General features: G+C 36.8%; 1 protein-coding gene across 7 annotated transcripts in view; it reads right to left on the bottom strand.

The window, feature by feature from the left end:
• The window catches only part of LOC111866591 (ryanodine receptor), a 256,073-nt gene that overhangs the window by 155,861 nt on the left and 76,254 nt on the right, over positions 1–23,958 (bottom strand). For all 7 annotated transcript variants that reach the window (XM_033752340.1, XM_033752342.1, XM_033752343.1 and 4 more), the window contains 10 exons: positions 22,792–22,932; positions 21,153–21,250; positions 18,175–18,370; positions 15,458–15,668; positions 10,332–10,540; positions 9,092–9,332; positions 7,296–7,369; positions 5,891–5,970; positions 5,260–5,347; positions 3,693–3,813 (listed from right to left, as the gene is read on the bottom strand). In XM_033752340.1, coding sequence (XP_033608231.1) covers positions 3,693–3,813; positions 5,260–5,347; positions 5,891–5,970; positions 7,296–7,369; positions 9,092–9,332; positions 10,332–10,540; positions 15,458–15,668; positions 18,175–18,370; positions 21,153–21,250; positions 22,792–22,932 — 1,459 coding nt within the window. The remainder of the gene's footprint in view (positions 1–3,692; positions 3,814–5,259; positions 5,348–5,890; positions 5,971–7,295; positions 7,370–9,091; positions 9,333–10,331; positions 10,541–15,457; positions 15,669–18,174; positions 18,371–21,152; positions 21,251–22,791; positions 22,933–23,958) is intronic.

Genomic DNA, 23,958 nt, shown 5'->3' with positions numbered 1-23,958 from the left:
ATATATATATATATATACATGTAAAATTCATTATCATATATAAATCTTACTTTGAGGCTTAAATTATATGTGATACAGAAGCAATCAGAATAGGTATTCAGAATTCTATCAACAGGACAGGTGATCTCCAACTTCTGGAATTCAATGCTAATTTGTGAAACTTGTTTTTATTTGTATCTGAACGTGCACAACTTGATAAAACAATAGCCTAAATATTTGAAATCTAAACAGATCTCTGTCAGGTGTTGTAGTGATTACATATATTTAATGATATTGTAGATCCACACTAAACAATTCCACTGAAGAGAATACTGAATACCAAAGTACAATATAAATAAGATTAATACATATCAATTTCTTAATTTGTAACTTGCTGTAATCATTCCTCATTGTTTTGAATCTAAAATGATAAGTTCAGGACACTGTATGTCTCACATATAAGAAGAATAGTAAAAGAACTGTAGCCATCCGCCGACTTACAGCTGCCATGACTTTCGCTCGAACTTGAGTTCTTAATCACAGGATACGGGTGCTTCGGATATGGGAGTGGAACACACTTCAAGGTTTATGAATGTGGGGGCTCTAGAACACACCATGGATTGCAGTTTTAATTTAAAGTTTCATTAATGATCAATATTTACATTATTCTCCAAGCTAGCCGCTCCGTCCGCCGACTCACTACCACTACTGTAAAACACTTCTCTGTTCTTCATCTACCTTTCAACAACTCTCCTCCCCAGCTCCCTATAACTACTTCCCTCTCTTTACCAGTCCCCCAGTTGGCCTAAAAACGAAAAATAGAAACATGAAAAGAGAAAGCGAAGGGTCGAGCCCGACATCTGTCCTACATCCGTATTTTGGAGATACCCATAAACCTTTGTAGGTCTTCAAGGCACACGAGCAGGGAACCCAAGATCCCTCCTGGCCGGTCTCGCACAAGGTCATTTTATGGGTTTATGATACCAGGAGCAAACTGGCGACGTTAGGTACTATAGTAAAACCCTAAGCCTAAGGAGGACAATAGCTGAATTACAACTAGATGGTCCCGGGATGGTATCTCGCTGGAGGAGCGTCTCTCATGGTGTTAAACAATGCATTAGTTGTTCGTACCCTTAATAAAATACTTCTGGCGAGGGACGTACGGTTACAGAACTGATAATGGAAGTATTGTTACATAATTTATGAGACATGACTACATCAGTAAACCTTTGCATTGAGAACTCAACATATGGAAATATTTCCCTGCATTAAAAGGTTTTCTGCTCCTACATCTTACTGTCTTTTTTAAGAGTTTCATTGTACTTCTCCTACTTAAAATATAGATAACAGATAGGTAGATCAGTACCTTTCGGCACCTCATGTTATAAAAAATTTTAGGCCATCCTATTCAACAATTTATTCAAGTTAGAATATACAAAACTAATTAATTCCATGGTAGAGAATCACTCTTGAAACTAAAACAATGATAAGCTTTTTTGCTATTTCTTTTCAACTTTACTTTGGAATACACCAGTTTAGAGGCATGCCAGTCTCAATAGCTACATGTGCCCGGATAACATTGAAGGATGAACACCCTTTACAAAACCCAGTCTAAAATTACTTGAAAACAGACCTGTGTGAGACTGTAAAGTAGTCAAACATTGGTAAGAGGTTCAAGAGAAACAGTAATAAACATTCTATTAACAAATCCAAGTAAAACAGTCTGTATGCAGGTCAGTAAAAATCTCAAAACAACATCAAATATGTAACAGTTCAAGCTGGAGCTAAAAGGGAAACAAATAAATATGTCAATCACAATATCATGAAGAAATGCTATAATGTTGGACATGTTACCATGATCACCTATGAGGATGATGCGCAACATGCCTTGAAAGTTTAAATATCTTGAAACAACAGAAATAAATCATTTATGAAGAAATTAAGAGCTGATTAATTACAGAAAATGCTTGCATTTCAGAATATTTTGTCTTCCGACTTCATATAAAAAACAATTAAAATACACAAAACTGTAGCATTACCTGTTGTTTTGCATGGGTGTCAAACATGATCTCTCACCCTAAGGGAGAAACATAGATTGTAGGTGCTTAACACACAGTGAAGAGGAGAATATTTGGAATTGAGGAAGAACAAGTGAAGGCTGGAAAAACTACACAATGAAAAGCTTCACAATTTTTCTCTTGACTGGAGGATGAGCTGCACAGGAAACACATGGAAGAAATGAGAAATGCATAAAGGAATTTAATTGGAAATGCCGAAAGGAAGAGATCACTTGGGAGATCAAGGCTAAAATGCGATGAACCACTCGCTCACTCACTTCCATCTCTAATGTAACCTAAAACTGTTCACAATCTATCCTTTATTTAAAATGACAATAATATAAAATAAATTGCTACATGTTTGTGCCCTACTTGGCCATCTTCAGGCAATTGTTCACTTATTGAAACTGTTGCTCTGCATTAGATTATGAGTCAATGAATTCAATGCTATTGTATATCATTGTGCACACTTAAATGTGTTTCAGAATGAAAACTCTCTCTTTGTTCTGCATTATTTTCCTTTTGAGGCATCCATGTTTGTGCCCCCTTCATATGTTTGTTCTCACTAGTTGGGAGTCTGTCCCTTATATCTTGTTCTCACTAGTTGGGCGTTTGTCCCTTGTATTGCAAAAAGAAACTAACTTTGAACAAAAAGAGAGCTTTTATTCTCAAACACATTTTAGTGTGAACAACAATATGCAATAGCATGGAATGAACTGACTTAAGATCTAGTGCAGTGCAACAGTTTCAATACACAAACAATTGACTGAAGATGACAAAATAGGGCCGAAATATGTAGCAACTGATGTGATTTTAATGCCATTTTAAATAAAGGATAGACTGTAAACAGTTTTAGGTTGCATTACAGATGGAAGTGAAGGAGACAGAGATATCAATGCAACAGGATGCTCAAATACATTATAAAATGTGATGATGCTACTACAACTGATTTTAGAGGAACTAGGTCTGTGGCTGAGCATTCAATTCATCTGCCTCAGGGTAGGGACCAGAGGCAGGATTCTGTGAATATGGCAACAAACTTTTAGGTTCCATAAAAGGGGGATAACAGCTTGACCAGATGAGTGAATATCAGCTTTGCTCCATGGAGTTACGTCAGTTACTTTAAATGAATAAAGGATTAGCAAGAATAAAGTAAGATAAAGCTGCATATATTGCAGACCTTTGAGGACATTCCAGAAGTACATTATCTAACTGTGTAGCAAATGCAATACTGAAAGTTAAAATTTGGTAAAGTATTATATGACTTTATATACTGACTTACACTACAGAAAAACAAATCCTGAACATCACTGAAAGACAGGAAAAAACATGGTTTAGAGACATTTGTCAATAGATGGCATGGTTACTAACAAATGCTCATCTTTTCTACCAGTAAAATTTCATGTCTTCATTAATCGGAAGTGCTGCTTTATACTGCAGAAAATTATTTATAAGTCTGTTAATGTATTTGCTTTGATTCTGATCATTTGTAAATCCTTCATGTCATTTTTCATAGAGACTGAATATTTGTTGAGCAAAAATGAGTACGGAGAGCTATAAATCATATCATATTAATTACTGTGATATCATTAAACAGATGTGTATGTTAGGTTTTACTGTGACTTGACCAACAAGCATGAAGAAGGAAGTACTTACATTATATCCATCAAATGCCCATGTATATTCATCACTGCCCAACTGATACCCTGGACTGCAATCAGCACGTGCCCATCCAACACGCATTGGGCCTGCAGTCATGATCTCAAATTCAAAGTACCTGAAGGTTTAATAACAAGAGATTGATGTATAAAATACAACTATAGGAACATAATGGTAGAAAGATAACCCAACCATCATCACCACATAGAAGAAAATGATAGGATTAAGAGGACACTGCTCTATAGAAATTGTTTCTTTCAAACATGATTATTCCTAATCTTGATTTGAAGTAAAGATATTTAGGAAAAGGCAGCATGAGATAAAATTACTTTCTGAGGATGGATGCCATTATAAACAAACAAGATGTACTTGATTTCTTCATAAAAGTATTACAAATGTACAAACTTTTTCATGGTAATTCTAGCATCTTCCTAAATTTGAAGGGTAAATTATCACGTAAGCATATTTCTCCTTCTTGTTGTCAAGTGTATGAGTGATTAAAGACAGGTATAGATTGGTAATTGGATTACTGCACACTTATACACACAACTCATAACTACAAGAAACTGTAGTGCTATTGCTAATTCACACTCTACAATTCACTAGTCTTCTCAGCCTGCTGTGTCTTCACCAGTGGACGTTACCCTGTTCCCAGGCTCATGTCCTCGCAGGCTGGCAGTCAACTCACACCAGCCTCCTACTTTTCTAACTGCCATTTCAAGACTATAGACTCGAGACTCTCTTCTAACAGCAGCTGGCCCTCGTTATATAGCCCTGGCATGGACGCCACAGAGAACACCGCCCCAACACCTCTTCCAATGTTGTGTGTGTGTGTGTGTGTCTGTTTTGGCCACTACCTAGCAATGACCATTGTTTACAGAGCCATTACTTAGCAACAGCTGTTGTATGGCTGCTTACGTCGCAGTCATTGCCTGGCAACAAGTCTACATGCCACACTATGTTAAAAGCAAAGCATGGCAAATTAATGTAGAAATGTGACATAAAGTTATAATTTCTTAATGCGGTCCTATGTAACAAGACCCTTGACAGTAAACAAGGCTTTTTGCCTGCATAGCATACTCTAGTTGGAAGGAGAGATCATGTAATTTCATTAAATTCTCATGTTTATTTTAACAAGCACTCTGCTGCTCACAAAGTCCAGTGTATGAACTAAAATTCTGCATTTGACATGGGATGTCCAAATAAGATCCATTCACATGTTTGGCTAAGCCATGGTGGTGCAGTGGTTTCAGCAGCAGTCCAAAAAATTTGTTGTGAAGGGGATCCATTTCCTGGTGACTCAATGGTATGCCTAGCTAAATGGCCATGGGGATCATTTTAATGGTCTCTACTACTTCATAGTACTATTTACTACTATTATACAACCATAAACACAACAAATTTGTAATAACCAAATCAATATTATTGAATTAATAGTACTTCACCCTTGACAATCCCTGGATCTGATTCTTTTGAACAGGCCTTGTACTTTCATGTAAGTGCCCCTGCTTTCCCATTACAATTTACTTTGTTTATGCTTTCTACTTGATACAAAATAGCTTACCATTTTCCTGTAGTGACTGCATAGTTTTTCTCTACTCTGTAGGTTCTGAATGCCATATGCTTACTTCTTGCTGCTTCAGCAAGTAAGGCTGAAACAGAACAAAGCTAATAAATTTTGTTTTCTTGAGACTTAAACTCTTCCTCTGTATATAACATATAATGTGATGTCCCAATGGCTATATACTCGTATCTATAAATAAACAATCCTTCACAATCACATTAACTTTCACTCTTCTTTCTCTGCAGTTCAAATTTTACACATAAATTTAAAGAATTCCTTATGAAATTTACAATGTGCAAGCAGAGTAGGAAAATCCCAATGCCAGTGTTTCATACCAGGTAAGTAAAATACTACCACACCTACTTCACACATCTTTTCATGAGGTTTGCATTAAAGAAACTAATCTAATTAATGCATTCTAAAAGCTTTGATGACTTTGGTAGAATTGAAAAATTCTAATTCCAGAGCTCTAATATGTCAGAGTCAGCAGTTGTTCTAATAACAACAGAAGTATATGAAAAAAAAGAAGTCTTTCATAAACAAAACTAAGATCAAGATCCATAAGAAATACTCATGTCATAAAACAACATGGAATTAATGCCTTTTGTTACTACCACTCCCTTGCACATACCTTCATGTTGCTCTCCAGTTGGAGGATCAAGGTTGTAACCATATACCAACAATGTTCGAACTGTCTCACTTGCAGTGTCCCTAATAATACATACAAGTCAAATTACCCATATGTAGAACATACAGAAAATTTCATGTTCATTAGAACTTTCCTACCACAATCACTGATGGGCATTTCATGTCAGTTTAATTCTTTGGCATCCTTGTCATCTTCCTATGGCCTTAATCCAATGTACTCCAATCCCACATTTTTCCAAATAAATGCATTTCATTTGGACTATTTTTTCCTCAAGAGCAGCTGGTTTCCTAACTGACTCTGAGATATTTGTAACTTCTTCTTCCTTCTCCTCTATGCATATGCATTCCAATTAACCAATAGGGCTGAAGAGATTAAAAATCATCAGCCAGGTACTATCAAACCTACATGTAATGCTCACAGACTGTTCCCATCAGAGCACAGAAATCCAAGGCCATGTTTAGATGAAAGTCAGGAGAGAAAGGACTTATAGGCACAGAAAAAAACAAACATAATAGAAAAAGGCTGTAACTCATATCGTTTGATTTACATGTGGACAAAACATCTGGTATTATCCTTCTGACCTCTTTCTCACATGATTGTTCCATTTTTCCTTCTTTCCTTCCATCCTTTCCGAAACCATTTCCTGTTCAGTTTAAATATTTTGTCTTACTGCAACTTGTCCAAATTGAAAGAATGCAGAAATAATTCAAGAACTGAACACATGTAAATTATTTCACATGGTCAGTTCACAAGTGTCCCAGTGCGCAGTGCTTTTCTTTTTCCAAAAAGAAGTACACAAGTAAACAAAGCAAAATTAAGTACTTGATAGAAACTGAGCTGTTGACTTTGAAGTCAATGGATTCTAAATTTATGTACGTCATTTGGAAATCAATTTTAAAACTTAACAAAAATCATGTAGGATTTAAGATTCTCATGGCAATGGCTATGAAGATGACTGTCTTCTGGGATGTGAAGTTGTGTAGTCCGGTAAACTGTATGGAAGTTTCAAAGGAACATACTGCCTCCATCTTCAGGGTATGTATTAAGCTGGAGTGCTAATGATCAACCTTGTAATTTGGTCAATGTCAAGAAAATTGTTTTACTGTCTAACACATGTCAAAAGTTTACAGGAAATAATATGAACACTTCAGTGCTAAGGCTGGGAATGACAATTTATATAGGAGTGTTTTCATGTGTTTCTAGCTCAGTATAACATTAAGTGACCAAAGGGCTAAGACTCCTTTGAAATGATCTATGAGTCATAGTCACAGAGTAGTTCTTTAGATTTTGCTAAGAAAATACTGGCTTGGTATTAATACAAAAGGGGTTACTGCTTTACACAACTAAAAAAAAAGATCAAATGTCACATCTATCATTTAACACGTACCGGTTTGCTTTCTTGATAGCATCATCCACTTTACTGTAAGGAACCAGATGCGGACTCCTCTTCATATCGGAATCCTGAAACATTACATTCTTTTCTGATTCTTGTTTATGGTAACATAAAAGGAATTCCATATTAAAAATATTCTATAAAGAATCACATATTATTTTCTATCTGAAATGATCAAGCTCCGCATATAGTTACAATTAATATGTTGTTGGACATTATCCATCATCTTGTCTGTTCTCAAAAAACCGTCCTGTTTCTTTTAAAAAACACAACGTTTCGGGGACTGGATTCTGTCCCCGTCTTCAGGTAAAACCTACTCAGTTGGGTCCAATAGACAGACAGGTTTTACCTACTCAGTTGGGTCCAATACACAGACAGGTTTTATCTGAAGACGGGGACAGAATCCAGTCCCCGAAACATTGGGTTTTTTAAAGAAACAGGACAGTTTTTTAAGAACAGACAAGATGATGTATAATGTCCAACAACATATTAATTGTAACAATTTACCACCGTCACAAACTTTTAGATCTTATCTGCATATAGTATTTAACTGTATCACTGGATTAATGGTGTAATCTGTTTTGTTGTTACTGTTTATTTTAGTTTACCAGCCAAGTAAGGCCTGATGAATGTAAATGAAGGAAGGAATGAAGAAATAAATTGCAGCCAATGAGATAAAATAATTGTATACTAGTAATTAAATTATACTTATTGGAAGAACATTTTTATCTATGTTGTTGTTGTCCCGCTTGCTGTGTTTGGCTGTATTTTACTGCATTCACAGCTCTCCCTTATGGGGATCTATGGATTGCATATGAATGTATGAATGGAGACTGCTTGCTTTCTTTTAGTTCTACTTACTTTTACTTACATATTTTATAACTGTTAATGATGTACTCACTGATATTGTTTTGACAACAGGCTCAAATTGTGATGCACAAGTATAATTACCTTGTATCTACGTAATTTATAATCTTATTACTTATTAGCGATGTACTCATCGACACTGTTTCTGTTAACAGGCTCAAATTGTGATGCATAAGTACAATTAACTTATATTTATGTAATTTGTAATCCTGTTAATTATTCAATTAGACTGTTATTGTACAGATGTCATTGTATTTATATTGTATTTGACTTGTTCCATATCCTATGGTGTCTACCTGTATCTGACTTTATGGAACGTAAATAAATTGAACATTGAGCACTGAACAAGGAAAATGACCGATGATTATACTTCACTTCCTATGTAGCATGCAGCAGATCTTTTCCAAACTGTCTGGTTCATATATGTAAAACAATTTTGTGCTTAACTGCTTTGTTCTTCCATTGGGAAGTCAGTCTAGGCTGTAATTAAGCTGATGATTTGCATTTTAAATGGGCTATGAGCCTTGGGGTTTGTCCTCACAGTGATGGGCATGGTGCAGGTTCATCTAGTGATATACGTTTCTTTATTTGTTAATTGCATTATGATTTTTGTTTGCTATTATATTCTGTACTTACTGTCATTTCTGACAATACAATTAGCGGTTTTCTAAAATACTTCCACTTTGGTTGTTTATGCTGCACTATATATTATCAATTCACACCACATAAAAAATAGGGCTGGTCAACATAATATTAATGTGCGGTATTTCAACTGAATGAAAACTTCAATTAAATTAACAGGAAGAAGCTTCCCCTGGGTATATATTTCTGATCCACTTAACAAAATCAGATTTTCAGAATGTTTAACTAAATAAAAATTTTGAGCGTCAATAATACACCAGAATAAGTGCTTACAACATTACCTCATTTAACCCATAAGTCCATCCCTGCTGAATTCGTTCCTTTGCCCACAGATTATGGGTATTCTCTGCCAATTGGTCCACCAGTTCTTCCATCTTAGGAGTGAGCGTTATGGCACCAAGATCCAGTGGAGCTGGTTTGTAGCCATTGGACTGTAGAAATGGTTCATTTGGAAGACGAAGAGATTTTATTCGAGATGGAGGCTTATCCATTGTTATGTAGTATCCCAATGCCAATATAGTTCTAAAAAGAATATACAATGCTTTATATCCATATTTACTTGTTCATAATATAATAATTTTTATGGATGTATTAGTGTTTGAGATTAGAGTGCATATGTACATTATAAATTTGTGTGTCTCATAACTTCATAGTGACCACAGTACCAGCATATGCTCATAGCTCAGCTGCATAATAATCAGAGGAAAAAAGTATCAACAGAATTCAAGATAATGAAATGATGACTTCTGAATTTAGGACAAGCACATAATTTTATTTTTTGTAAATATTAACTACTTAATAAATCCTTTAAAACGCGTCAAATTTAAGGGCCTAGTGATTACAGTAAAAAATAATAACAGTGACTAAATTAACACATTACACAATGATATCCCACTTTACTTAACTTCCCCAGATCTTGAACATCTTACAAGTTTTTATATGTACTCTCTTTTGAATGCGCTTTGCACTGCTATAACAGATGAACATCTCGCATATTCCAACAAACAAAAACTCTTTTCTTGCTTTGTCGCCATTTTGTAAAGGCACTGAATTCGTGCTGCCAACTGGTGCACATAATACAAACTTGGTGAGTTTATGGTTCTTTTTATATATCAATCATATTTGTATATGTAATACTTGGGAAAATATAGCGTTTTAAAAACGAATGAATCATTTATACTAGACCTGTATTTTGTGCTGCAAGAAGTTAATAAGCAACTGTTTAGAAGTACTTATGTAACTTCTGTTGTGACTGCTACATGCCTTTTGCCTTAGAACAACACATGAAAAAGAACCTCAGATCCACACACACTGAGCTATTCATCAATATTACATATTAATTGCCAAGTCCCATTATCACCATAATTGACTCAAGTTATATATTATTGTAAGGTAAACTTTAAGTTCAGGTTGGTTGTAGTTTGAATCTAGGCGATTCATAGTTTACATGGTTGATCCTGTGAATTTTAAACTGAGTCCTACTGCACAAAGTAAATTCAGCATGACTGGTTAGTATCTTACTTCAATGTTTGTACTGCAAGCTGGGAGTCATAACGTTTCTCAGCTGGTGGTAACCGCTCAAACTGAATGAGACACGGATGAATTTTCCTCACATCATCTCGTCTTTCACCATACTGCCAACCAGCTTCAATTTTATTCATAGCCCACATTTCATGAATGTTTTCTGCTAGACGGTCTCTTATACTCTCCACATAACTTGGAAGTGTTACCTAAAACAGAAACCGAAACGTTTTATAGAAGACGACCATGCTATACCATTATATATAATGAACTATACAATTTAATTAATCTTGCACATTAAATACATTCACATACAGCTGTGTATACTATATATGGATTACTATAGGATTCTGACAATGGTGCACGACACACAGAGATATTGGGTTTTCGGACTTTATTTACTTACTTTATATAAGATAACTAAGAAAAACACAACATTTCAGAAACTTGATCTGTTTCCATCCTCAGGTGAGGGAAAATACCTATTCTGTTGTGTCCCTTAGAAAGAGCTAGCCTCAATCAACTGAGGACGGAAACAGATCCAATTTCTGAAAAGTTGTGTTTTTCTTAGTTATCTTAAAACCAGGACGATGGATAAAGTCTGAAAACCCAATATCTCTGTGTATATATGGATTCTCTGTTACAGAAGTCTAAAGGCATCCCACAAAGGGTAGCCGAAACACCAGGAGACGCAGAAAGCACATCCTTGGAAGGAAAGGAACGAGGGTGCAACGTTAGGCTATTTGGGACGAACAGCCTTAAGGAGGGAGTGGTGTGACGTGTTGCGCAATGGAGGACAACCCCTCACACCGCCAGCTTGACGTAACAGTTTCGGAGCATTGCCGTTGCTATGGTAATAAGCCAGTCAACACCACGTCTCTCCCTGCGGTGACGTAACACAGGATGCCACCGTTCCTACAAAGCAGTAAACAACTCCCAACAGTGTTGCTAGCAACACAGTGCCAGACAACAGTGGTGGCTATTACGTGGCTGTTTTCTGCGTTGTCCGGAATGAGGCAAAATAAGGAGCAGTGAAGACTATTCACATTAGTTCTCAAGTTGCGAGCTAGCTACGAGTTAGCCAGGCAGTCAACCTTTCAGCGGTAGTCTAGCATTTGCAGTCTAGTATTTGTGATACTGCCGATGGCAGTAATTGTCAGATTGTAATTTGTGTGATTATAAGAGCAAATGTGAAATAAAATTCACTATATCAAATACGGCGTGAAATTATTTGTCGCGTTATACACCAACACGTGACAATATATTGTATGACAATTGCATAGCAATTGCTAATTAAAGTCAGCGTTTTCTTTTTTGTTGCTGTGTTCTAATATTAAGGATATATTTATAACAGACATACAATATTTACACAAATAAATGCAATTTACAGGTGAATTTCAATATAACGAAAAACTTATAATTACAAAAAATGTCTGATGTCGAAATTACTCGTGGAGCTACCCCAAGTACTCAAAATGAAACACTGGGGTGCTACTTCTACTCATTGCTCCTGCATGCACCTGCTCGGGGTCAACAAGATGATGGACAAACTTCAAGGTCTTACAGCAAACAACATTAGCATGTATATATGGTCATGTGTTAGGGTTATGTGACTATAGATGGGGTATGGATTGGTGAATGGATTTATTGACCACTTATGAACACCACTCGGAACTACAAGTAATACAGCACTATCACTGATCTACATGCTTTACATTTCACCGTTACACACACTACGGTTCTCAGTCTTCACTAGTTGTATCTTGGCGATGGATTTCAACATAATAATTATACCAGTCTCACTGTATCTACAGCACACATGAAGTCTTCTTTTCACAGCCACACTCTTGCAACTCAACTAACTCGTTTCCATCTCTTCTCAATTATCTTTGAACGCCATCTCAAGGGACTCAAATGGCCTGGGATCCTTGTTATACAGCCTCGGGGCGGATCCAACAGAAAACACCGTTTCCATCATTATAGCTCAACAATACTTCGACTGTTGCTTGCTTATTCATTGCTGTGGGAACCTGTTTACCAAGTCGTCGCCTAGCAACGAACATCCACTATGGCTTTCAGGGATCATATCACAATATTATACTGCAGCATGCAGACTTGTCACAAAATAAGCAACTATGCAATGTCTGTTACTAGGAAGCAGCCGGTAAACAGCAATAGAGGAATGGTGCTTTCTGTGCAGTCAGTGCCAAGATGTTATAAGCAGCACAAATTAGAAGTGAGTCAGTCAGTTAGTGGGTTTGTTAGATAACCACTGTGGTTAAGTTGTTACAAGTTGTTTCTGTGGGAAGCTGGTAGCTGATGCCAGGGACAGTTCCGGAACCCAGAGGAAGGGGAATGTTGGAAGTCGTTACCAAATGTCTAGTGAAGACTGTTAACAGACTGAGAAGACCTAGTGTGTCCTATAGTGAACTGTTAAGTGTGTAGAACAGTGAGAGCATAACCTTACTTGTAGTTATGAGTTGTAAGTGTGCAATAACTCAAGTCATCGATCTTCTCAAATGAAGATAAATCAAAATGTAAGGTGACCCCATAACTGCTAAGAAACATGTCTGCACATAAAATATTGTAACGAATTTTTGGAGTGACTACAGATGGGTTTGGGACTGATGACTGGAATTACTGAACTCTTTGATACACCACTCATCCCTAAGCTTCACAGTTTACTATTACACACACATTAGTGTTCACAGTAATGTCTTCACTGCTGTTGCTTGGTAGCAGTTTCCAACATCCAAGGTTCACCTTCCTCTGGGTTCCCAAACTATCTCCGGCCCCAGCTACGAGGGTCATACTGAAAGTCATGGGCAACAATTTTTTTTGTAAAGTAACATGCTTTATTATCGACAAACCAAATACACCATCTCAATCTACAGACCTTTCTTTATTTTTCCACATAATTGCCACTTCTTTGTACACATTTCTCCCAGTGTCTGGGAGTTTGAAAATTCCCCTTCTGTAAAATTCCGTTCCAGCCATCCGAAGACACTGACGCACTGCTTTCTGAATTGCCTCCCTCGTCTCAAAACGTTGTCCGTGCAGCTGATCCTTCACAAATCCAAAAAGATGGTAGTCGGAGGGTGCCAGATCAGGGCTATAGGAGGGGTGTGGAAGAACTTCCCATCCAATCTTTGCAATTGCTTCCAATGTGAGGTGAGCGGCATGGGGGCGAGCGTCGTCATGCAGGATGATGATGTTTCGTCCCAGACGTTTATCGCGCAATACACGACAGAGCTTGTGCAGTGTCTGGACATAATGAGCAGCATTGATGGTTAGCCCAGGTTCCAGGAATTCGGCCAGAATAAACCCCTCTGCATCCCAGAAGACTGTGCCCATCACCTTCGCAGCTGATGGCGCTGTCTTTGCCTTCTTTTTTGATGGAGAATTCAAATGGTGCCATTCCATACTCTGCCGTTTCATTTCAGGCTCGAAATGGTGAAAACAGCTTTCGTCACCTGTCACAATACAGAGCAAAAATCATCGCCTTCATGTCGATATCTGTGCAGCAGTTCTGAGGTGATGGCTTTTCGCTGACCTTTGTGGTCTTCAGTCAATAACCGCGGGACCCAACGAGCACAAACTTTCCTATAGCCCAAGCTTTCAATCATCTCCTGTACTGCACTGTACCCTATTCCAAGTTTTCAGGCTATTGTGTCCACAGTCACATGCCTGTCATATTGAATGATCTCATCCACTCTTTCTTTGTTGTGTTCAGTTGAGGCTGTTCGAGGACGACCGCTCCGAGGCTCATCTTCGATGGTGTTCCCATCTTTAAAATGTTTCACCCATCTTCAAACATTGCTCGCACTTCCATAGGCACGCTGAAGTCTCTGGTGAATTTTTGCAGCAGGGATTTCCTCTTTCACAAGACATTCAATGACAGCATGCTGGCGAAACAACATATCGTTGTCGGCCATTTTGTTTGGAATGATACTGGTCACGTGATGCAAGCTATTGATGTCACAAGACACTCAAGGTTAACACAACAGCTGGTTCCACCTACCACCGTACTCTCTTTCATCTGCTGTTCCCAGGCTGCATGCAAAAAAAAAAGTTGCTCATGACTTTCGGTACGTCCTACATACTAGCTTATAACAGCAACAGCTCACAATGACTGAACCAGAGCAGTTATCTAACAGCTAACTGACCATGCTTATAACGTCTCAGAATGGACGGCATAGGAAACACCGTTCGTCTCTTGCAGTGCAACTGTTGCCACGGAAACATGCTTATATGCGGAGCCGTTACCTAGCAACGGCTGCTGTATAGTAGCTTATTTCACGGTCGTTGCCTAGCAACGGGCCTACATGCCACAATATGATTTTCTTGTATGTATTAATTCTGTATATTTACTACCTGCAAACATGTCAAAGCATTAAAAAAAATTTAAATGTTATACATCAGCCAGTTTCTTATTTCTCACACTTATTTGCACTGCATTCACAGAAATATATTTTTATGAGGATTTACAGTTTTTGATTCACAGCTTCAATGGTTCTTTGGAGAAATTCATCACAGCTCCTGACTTTGAAATATATTTCTCTTTTTCTCTCTCACTTTCTAGAGTGGTGGCATGACATGGCAAGAATGTTATCATTTACTGAATCCTAGAAACATTAACCCACTAGCACTTTAAGACTCAAGTCGAAGAAAATAGTCATTTTTTTAAGTTGAAGTATACAAAAAACCTAGTCTTCCATTTGGAAAATATGATACTAAATCAAGGCAGCGTTTTCATCCAATAAACGGAGGAAAAACAATAAAATGAGAACCACTAATTTGGGGAAACTATTAACTATTTATATGGAGCTTTGGCCAGGATGACTAGAAACAAATGAAAAATGTTGGGAACTCTTTGATCAAGCAACCATAAATCAGGATTCTAATGTGTTCAGAATTACAAATAAAAACATGGAATACATCAACATATGGTGTATATTACTATCTACCTGTGACACATCTGTTTCCCATTCATAACACTGCAGTTTCAGAACTAGTACTATATGACTATGTAAATACTGTATGCACAAATTGCATAAACATTGGTCTGTCTTTTTTTCTGAAGTGTTTGCCACTATACATTGACTATAAATTGTGGCTTTACTTACAGTTGTAGTGTCAACAGGTGTTGGCACAAATGCAGTATCATCTTCCACAGGCCAAGGTCCAGAAAGGACAACCTTGTTAAGATTTCCAAAATAAAAACATGGATCAATTGAGAGCACTTGTTGTGGCAGCAGGCTTTCAACTAGTGGTGAAAATTCCTCAGGAGGAATGTATTTCAAGCGGCCATGGTCACCACCAAGAAGAAATCGGCAGCTGAAAATAAGGACAACTCATTCAATTGCCAAGATCTGTTCAGAAAGATAATATAGAGGAGTTATAAAAATGAGTGAGGTACTTCATTACTATCAGATACATCAATAAAGCTGTCTCAAGTGGTAATTCTTCCAGCTCAGAAATATGAGGGTCTGGTTCAGATCTCACCTGGGATACTGACTATCCTGACTGGGGCTTTAAGCAGTTTTCCTCAGTCCCTCCAGACAAATGACAGCATAGTATTTTAGATTACTCCAAAACTGTTTTCATCCACATTTCTTTCAAATCGTTCCATCATTCAACGCTACATTGTCTGACATCAAATAATCTACAAATCAAAATATAACTAAGTTCAAGAGATATGATGATGTACAAATGTTTCCTATAAATGAAACATAAATTATGTAATTCCTGTATCAATGATTTCATCCCTGTACTACTGACAAAATATGACTGAGTTTCATATATTTTCCTATCTTGTGGATGGTGGGAGTGGAATGGAGCTATTCTTTGTTCCTCGTATAATACATATCACCACACAATTATTCCATTCATATATATATATATATATATAAAGTAAAGCTACCCGTATAGCAAGCCGTGGCGGCCCACAGGGTTGTGAGACATCAAGGCTCCCACATTTACTAGACAGTCGGCTCACAGATGGCAGTGAGGTTGTCAGCCTTATACACAGGCCGCCCTTTAACCCCCAAGAAGATTCCTGGCACTCAATTCTGCTAGAGGATGAGTCAACCCCAGGGCCATAATGTGACTGGAAGGATTAGGTAAATTGAAAAGAAAACCCACTTCATCGGGACTTGAACCTGCAACCTTCCAACTTGTAGCATAGTGCCTCAACCAACTATGCTACTGTGTGCACCATTTATACATTATTATTTATTTTTCCTTAAGAGTGAACCCAGTTTAAAATATGCTGAGACTTTTGACAGATTTTGTAACATTGAAAACTATCGAAAGTTATGCAGTTTTTTTCAGGAAAATATTGTGAACTGTCTTATGGTAAATCACAAATACAGTTAATAAGACTTAAAATTTTGTGCTGATCATTTATTAATACAATTATTGTATTTCTGTACATTATCCATAACACAATAATTATACAAAACTGGGCAAAAAATACCACCATACAGTTACATTAAAGAATAAAAAGAAATGGAAAGGCAAACAGGACTGCATGGAACAAAACATAAACATTATTCTGATCAATGTTATGAATAAGTTCTATAAATAAAATATTGGTATATGCTGCAAAAATCATTGCCCAGCATACTGCAAAGCACAGTGATGAAGGTGCATAGACAAATCACAGATGAAAGAATGAAGATGAGTCAAATAGATGAAATCAACATGAAGACATGAGCAAATAATTTTCTTAACATTAATAGCAGAAAGATTTATATTTAAAGAAACAAGAATACAAAGTTTATTAACACCTTGTCCCAATTCTTATTCTATTCCTGTTGTCAACAGAAGGAAACTATTTTTTTGGCAGAGAGATAGGATGGGATGATACTGATTGGATTGATCTGGCTCAGGATAGGAACCAGTGGAGGGCTCTTGTGAACACTGTAATGGACTTTTGGGTTCCATAAAATGCTGGGAAATTCTTGAGTAGCTGCAGAATTGGCGGCTCCTCCAGAAGGGCTCAGCTCCACGAGTAAGTACAGCAAATCTCTCTTGTAAAAGCCTGAGCTGACAAGACACTTCAGCATTCTCATCAAATCTCACAGTTGCTATTACATCTTACAATTTCTCAGTGCTTATACTTAAATAGTTACTTATTGCTTAAGTGTGTTTCATCTGTTCTTTATTGTGTTTGTGCTTTTGCACATTTTGTAACTTCCTGGTTTTAAATGTACCACACTAGAACTGGAACTCTGCACTTGAAGAGCAGATTCTATCAAATTTAACACTTTCACTGCTGCACAAGTAAAAGTTCTCTTTGGGCTAAACTTTTTACAGTAAATGAATTCATTAAAATATTTTCAGCAATCAGCAGTCAAATTCAGTTAAAAGCCAATATCTTGGAGACCTCCGCTATCTCCATCATCAGTAGTTCTGCCTCCTAGAAAAGCACTGTAACTTTGGTATGGAAAAAGTGCAGAGTACTGTAACAGTGATTTATTCCATCAAGAAAATAAAATAAAATGCAATTAATATAATTTAATACATCAGATTTAAACTAAGTTTAAAATACAAAAAGACAATTTACTTGTATGATAAAGGATAAATTCTTGCATTAATGTTCAAATTCTGATAGTCTGACAAATATTTACAACCACAAAAAAGTTTACTCACATATTTTTCTTCAACAACAATTAAGGAGTTAGAAAATTATAACAGTATAGTATACGTAAATAAATATTAAGAAAGCATGATGGTAGAATAAATAACCCTAACTACATGTAAATTGCACTTACAAAATAAATAAATGACAGAATTATATTCTATCAAAGTTACATTGCACACTGTGAGGACACCATACCTTAGTTTGGAAGAGCAGCTAATTACTGGGAAGAACATGCCATCCAAGTTAAAATTCCTGAATGATCCTTTCACAATGTGTCCATTGAATGTGAATGTTATTACTGGAACTGTTAAATCCAGTGCACAGCCAATCACATCTCCTTTCTTGATACAAGGCTCCATTGCATCTGGTATCACAACAGTATTGCGGCCACCTACATGGAATATATATTTTCCTAAAATTATAGGTATCAAAAAATGGTTTTATGGTGACAGAATTTTAAGCCATGTCCACATGAATGTGAAACACTGGGTGTACATGCTGGAAAATGTTGACTGTACATTATGGACTGATTGCTCTTTACATCAATTTTTAATGTAGTGTGAAATAAAGAATGTATCAATTATGTATATTAAGGGCATTCTGAAAAGTGCAAGCCAGTTATGAGTACATTTTCAATTTGATTAACACATGTTATACTATTCAGTGAAGGAAAGTGGAACTTACAGTACGGGGCAATTCATCTGATAGTTATGACACTTTTTTATCAGTCTCTTAGTCAGTTTGCAGTGAGTAGTGTTAACATAAACAGATTCCATTGCATCATTGCTGCTGCAACAATAAGTGCACAGTTTATGTCCATGAATCATTGCAAACGTGTATTGTCACCAGACACCTGTAAGCACATTTTGTGCCTGCATCCAACCATGGTGAGATGTAGCAGTGCATATGTTTCTTGTTCAGAACTGGAGTTACTCATATTTTATGCAGGACAATGGCTCTACAGACTGTTCATGATGAACAAGTAGTCAGTGGAGGTGTATGGACATGACGTTTGCAGGACTAGAATGTGTGCACTTTTTATTTCTAAAGATCCACAAAATCTGCAGCCCCTGCCCACCAACAGGCATCTCAACCTATGAACAGGTGGTAACAATGCATGCAATCTGAAGTCTTCATAGCAGTGAAGATTCAGACTGTGGTGTTTTGGGTTATGACACCATATACTCTAGTATATTTTTCTCACATTTGGAAGAATATGATGCCTCCATCTTAAAATGGAGGCAACAGGTTCCCCTGAAATGTTGGTACCCAACCACCATACTACCTGGTACCAAAAGTCAATGACCATAGTCCAAAAGTGACAAGAGCTGGAAAGGAAGGAATGAATGTATTACTCTGTATAACTCTTACTGAACACATTTAAATTATGCTGCTAGAAAAGGAATAATTGGGACAGAAACTTCATTAGAAAATTCCTGCTTATTAATAAATTACATTTTTTCATTCCAGCTACATATTCACTGTTATTTCAGTCCTTATAAAAAGTCTTTGTTGGCAAGAGATTCTTAACAGCTGAAGTCTTGAGAACATCTCGAGAGGTCCCTGCTGCAGTTTCAATATGTCTCCAAGTAGAACTTAAATGGATGGACAGCATAAATTTGACATTCTTTTTCTGACATATACACATAAAATATTTGTTAATATTTCTGAATCACAAAAATTATCACAACTTCTCATGTTGGCATATGCCCCCTTCCCCCATCTGGGATTGTTTTGGATACAATCAGGAAGTATGGAAGCTCAGTATGTAATGAGGCTGCAAATAGGAAAATGCAGAAGGAAAAAAACGACTTCACAATTCTACATCCAGGACGGACACTGTAAGCACTAAAACTGCTGAGTTAACTGGTGCAGGATTAAAGACACATTGATGTACTTGGCTAAGGGAGGATTCTGGTTGTACATTTTGGCCTAGGAGCTGGGTGCAGAAAGAACACTAACGCAGATCTAGTCAAGGTAAGGTTCAAGGAACAGTGTCTGAGGACAAGGGTGTAGTTTGACCTCCAAATGATCACCTATCACCAAGGAGTCCTGATCATTAATCCCAGCCAGTCATCATACATACATTACATTCCATAGATCCAAAGTAAGTCAGAATGACTGTAGAATGTGGAACAAGTAATACAAATACAAAAGTCACAGTACAACTGAGACACAAAAAAAAAATACATCCACATATACATATAAGTCAATACTGTCAACTTATGCTATGTACATAACCTTTTAAAAGGACCAGTCATTTTTAGACTGTAGGAATTCATCAACAGAGTAGAATGAGTGTGTATTTAAGTATCGTTTTAGATTGCACGTTTTCATTCATTAGACTTTTGAGACTAGATGGTAGATTGTTGATAATTTTAATGCCAGAATAATATGCGCTTTTCTGAAAACATGTCAGGTTAGCAACCGGTCTATGGAGATGGTGTTTCTTTCTTGTGTTAACACTGTGTACATCCGAATTTGTCTGAAAACGTTCTTGGTGATTTATAAAAGTAAAGTAAAAAGTAAAGCTATCCCTGTACCAGGCCGTGAAGGCCCATACGGTTGTGAGACGTTGAGGGTCCCACACTATCTAGACAATTAGCTCAAAGATGGCGATAAGGTTGCCAGCCTTATATGCTGGTTGTGCTTTACTCCCCAGGAAAATTATTTTTAATTAATTCCTGGTACTAATTTCTGTTAGAGGCTGAGTAAACCCCAGGGCCTAGTGCGGCTGGAAGGATTAGGTCAACTGAAAAAAATCCTGAAAATATATATTCACATGGAAGAGGTAAGATCTGTAATCTCTTAAATAGATCTCTACAAGAATTTTGAGGTTTATGATTTTAACAATTTTCTTTTGTAATGTAAATACCTTTTTGCTGTCAGATGAGTTACCGCAAAATATTATTCCATACTTCATTATAGAGTGAAAGTAGGCAAAATAAACTGATTTCAGTGTATCAATGTTGCTGACATGTAACAAAGCTCTTACTGCATAACATGCCCCACTTAACTTCGGAGCCATTTAATCTATAACAAGTGGAAGCATTGAAGTAATGGATTTTGTAACATCTCAGTTATATTAATTAATTTTGGCTTACTGTAAGCCTTAATATCATATGCCGTCTAATATGCGTTTGGAATATGACATGAACTTAACAAGTTCTTACCCATCCAAAGGCTTGCACCATCAAAACCATAGGAATACAAGTCATCACCGATACCATTGCCACCCCATTTCTCACCTCCACCTGGATAAGGTACATACCTATAAAGAAACAATTCACAGTCTTAATAAAATATTTAAGAAACCATATGTAATAGAGACCTTGAAACAGTTGTAGATATTGCAGGGTTGGGATTTCATTCAATTTATTATCAACGTCAAAATATACAAGAGGGACAGATACTGTCATACAATAATTAACTAAGAAACTCCATGAAGCACAGTCCTTCTTAAATAGCCAACAACTACTCAGTCTAGAAACTCCCATCATTTTATGGAAACCCACTGTTCATTAGTATTTTTACAACAGCTTACTACTGGTCCCTTTCCTGATCCAAATGAACCCAGCCCAGAACCTCCTTACCATCTTATTCTCTAATATCCTTTTTATATTATCCTCCTATCTATGTCTAAGCCTTCCTAGTTACCTCTTCCCTTCACACTGTCCTACAAAAACTCCTTTCCCATGCATGCTACATGTTCTTCCCATTTCATCCTCCCTGAACTGATTGTTCTAATATCTGGTCAGGAGTAGAATTTATGAAGCTCCTCATTATGCAGTTTACTCCAGCCGATTATTTCATCCCTGTTAGGTCCAAATATTCTCCTCAGTACCCAGTTCTCACACTATGTTCTTCCCTTAATGTAACAGACCAAAATTCACACCCATACAAAACTACATGCAAAATTACAGTTCTGTATATTTTAATCTTTATATTCTTAGACAGCAAGCAAGAAGAGAAAGAATTCTGAACTAAGTGAATGGTAGCAAGCATTCACTGAATTTAACCTGTTCTTCATTTTCTCATCAACAAAACGTTAAATTGTTAGTGTTTACCCAAATATATGAATACGGCCAAGTCATGGGTTTATAAATTATAGTAACAAGAAAACAAAGTAACGACTATACAGAAATGTATATATTTTCTATAAAGCACTTCAAGTCAAAATGCATGTTATATCTTACTGACTATAGAAGTCTCTTCATTACACCAATTTCTTATTCCTAAATTCTGATATATTTCTTATAATTTCTTTTGCTTGGTTTATTGGGGCCTGATGCCAAAAGAGATCAATGTCATATCTGCTGAAAGGGAGATGAATTTTTCCCTTTCTCTTTTATGGCTTACTATGGATCATCATTAATTTGAGTATTAAATATATGTACATAAGATGTTTCTAACTACTCTTTAAGCTTTTAGTGTGTACATGCTGAAGTTAGCACTCTTAACATGCCATGAGATTAATCACATGGAATACTAAGGAATCATCTTCCATTGACATAAATATGGTAGTACACTTCAGTGCAGTGTGCAGATGTGGCTAGTGTTATAAATTCTTACAGTGAAAAAACTGGTCTGCTACAGAAAATTCTTACTTTCATCTCAATTCTTGATATTTTTCCAAATTATTGTCTTGATCTCATCTCACATATGCCCAATAAATAAATACATGCTTAGCAGCTAAAGTAAAGCTGAAACATCACACTATCATACTCATAAACATTATTTCCAGGCTCAATATACATTTACATTCTTATTACATATTATGAATATGATACAAAGCACTGTTTATACTCTTACCCAGCAGTGTTGGCCCAGCCAATCCTTAGGTGTGGCATCATATGAGTTGTCTGTTCAACATGGTCTACTGTCACTTCAAAATACCACTTCTGGTACATAGCAGATCCTTCTACTCGTCCCACAAAGATGTTTGGTCTCACACTGGAGGTACAAAGGCATTCAATTATATACCTTCAGTATTTGTTCTAAGGTGATTTTGGATTAATTTGGAGAAACTTATTTCACTCAGAGGCACTAGAAAAATAATGTTACAAGAGTGTCAACTGCAACTGCAACATTTAAACAACACTGTCTTCATATGAGTTGTCAAGAATGCAATAGCATAGCATTTCCATTTACAGCAGAAGACAGTTCAGAGGCTTCTTCTGCCCACTGCAGTCCACCAATATGTGCCCTCTTGGTCACTCTGTCAGTAATAACTGCATGTTCATACAGTGTTTTGTGAGGTCTTCATGTTGATAGCCTATCAGTTATAGACAAATTTGAAAATATGAGTACCATTCTGTAGCTGAAGGATCTCTCTCTCAAAGAGTTAACTGTTACACCCAAAAACCAGCAAAAATATTCTGGCTTAAACCGGGTTTCAGTATACTAAAACTGGTTCATCACAACTTTCATAAACAAATTATACTTCTTTCATCATGGGTGGATAAATTTTTCCTATGAAAAAGAGGTTCAACATTTCAAAGCAGCCATTTGCTTGGAATCTTCAAGAATACATAAAAGCCCATCCTCTGAGTGACAGCTCTTAATTACTGAAGTTTTTGTCTCAAAATATCCACAGCTGCTCACATGTCCAGTGTCTTTCGATATAGAATTTTGTTGGCCAGGTTCACAGTTAAGAATGTAGCACCAAATAACACTACAGAACAGAAATTTAAAACATTTCATGTGACATTCTAGTGAATCACCCTCATGCAACAGAGGGTCATAGGTCAGATCTTGGCTTATTTCCAACAGTGCCTCATATATTCAACCTGGTTTGATCCTACATACTGCAATATACGAGGGGGGACCCAAAAATAACTGGAACCGACCTGTTGCGCGCGCATGCTTTGTAGTTACGAGTTGTGCTGCTAGGTGGTGTTAGCTGGGGGTCTCCCGCGACTGTTAGTGAGCTGGCGTCAGTCTGAGTTAAGTGGTTTGTCTGTGGTGCTCTGTTGTGTG

This window comes from Cryptotermes secundus, unplaced genomic scaffold (genome assembly GCF_002891405.2).
Source record: "Cryptotermes secundus unplaced genomic scaffold, Csec_1.0 scaffold680, whole genome shotgun sequence".
Classification (NCBI taxonomy): Eukaryota; Metazoa; Arthropoda; class Insecta; order Blattodea; family Kalotermitidae; genus Cryptotermes; species Cryptotermes secundus.
This window is presented reverse-complemented; position numbering and strand designations above follow the sequence as displayed.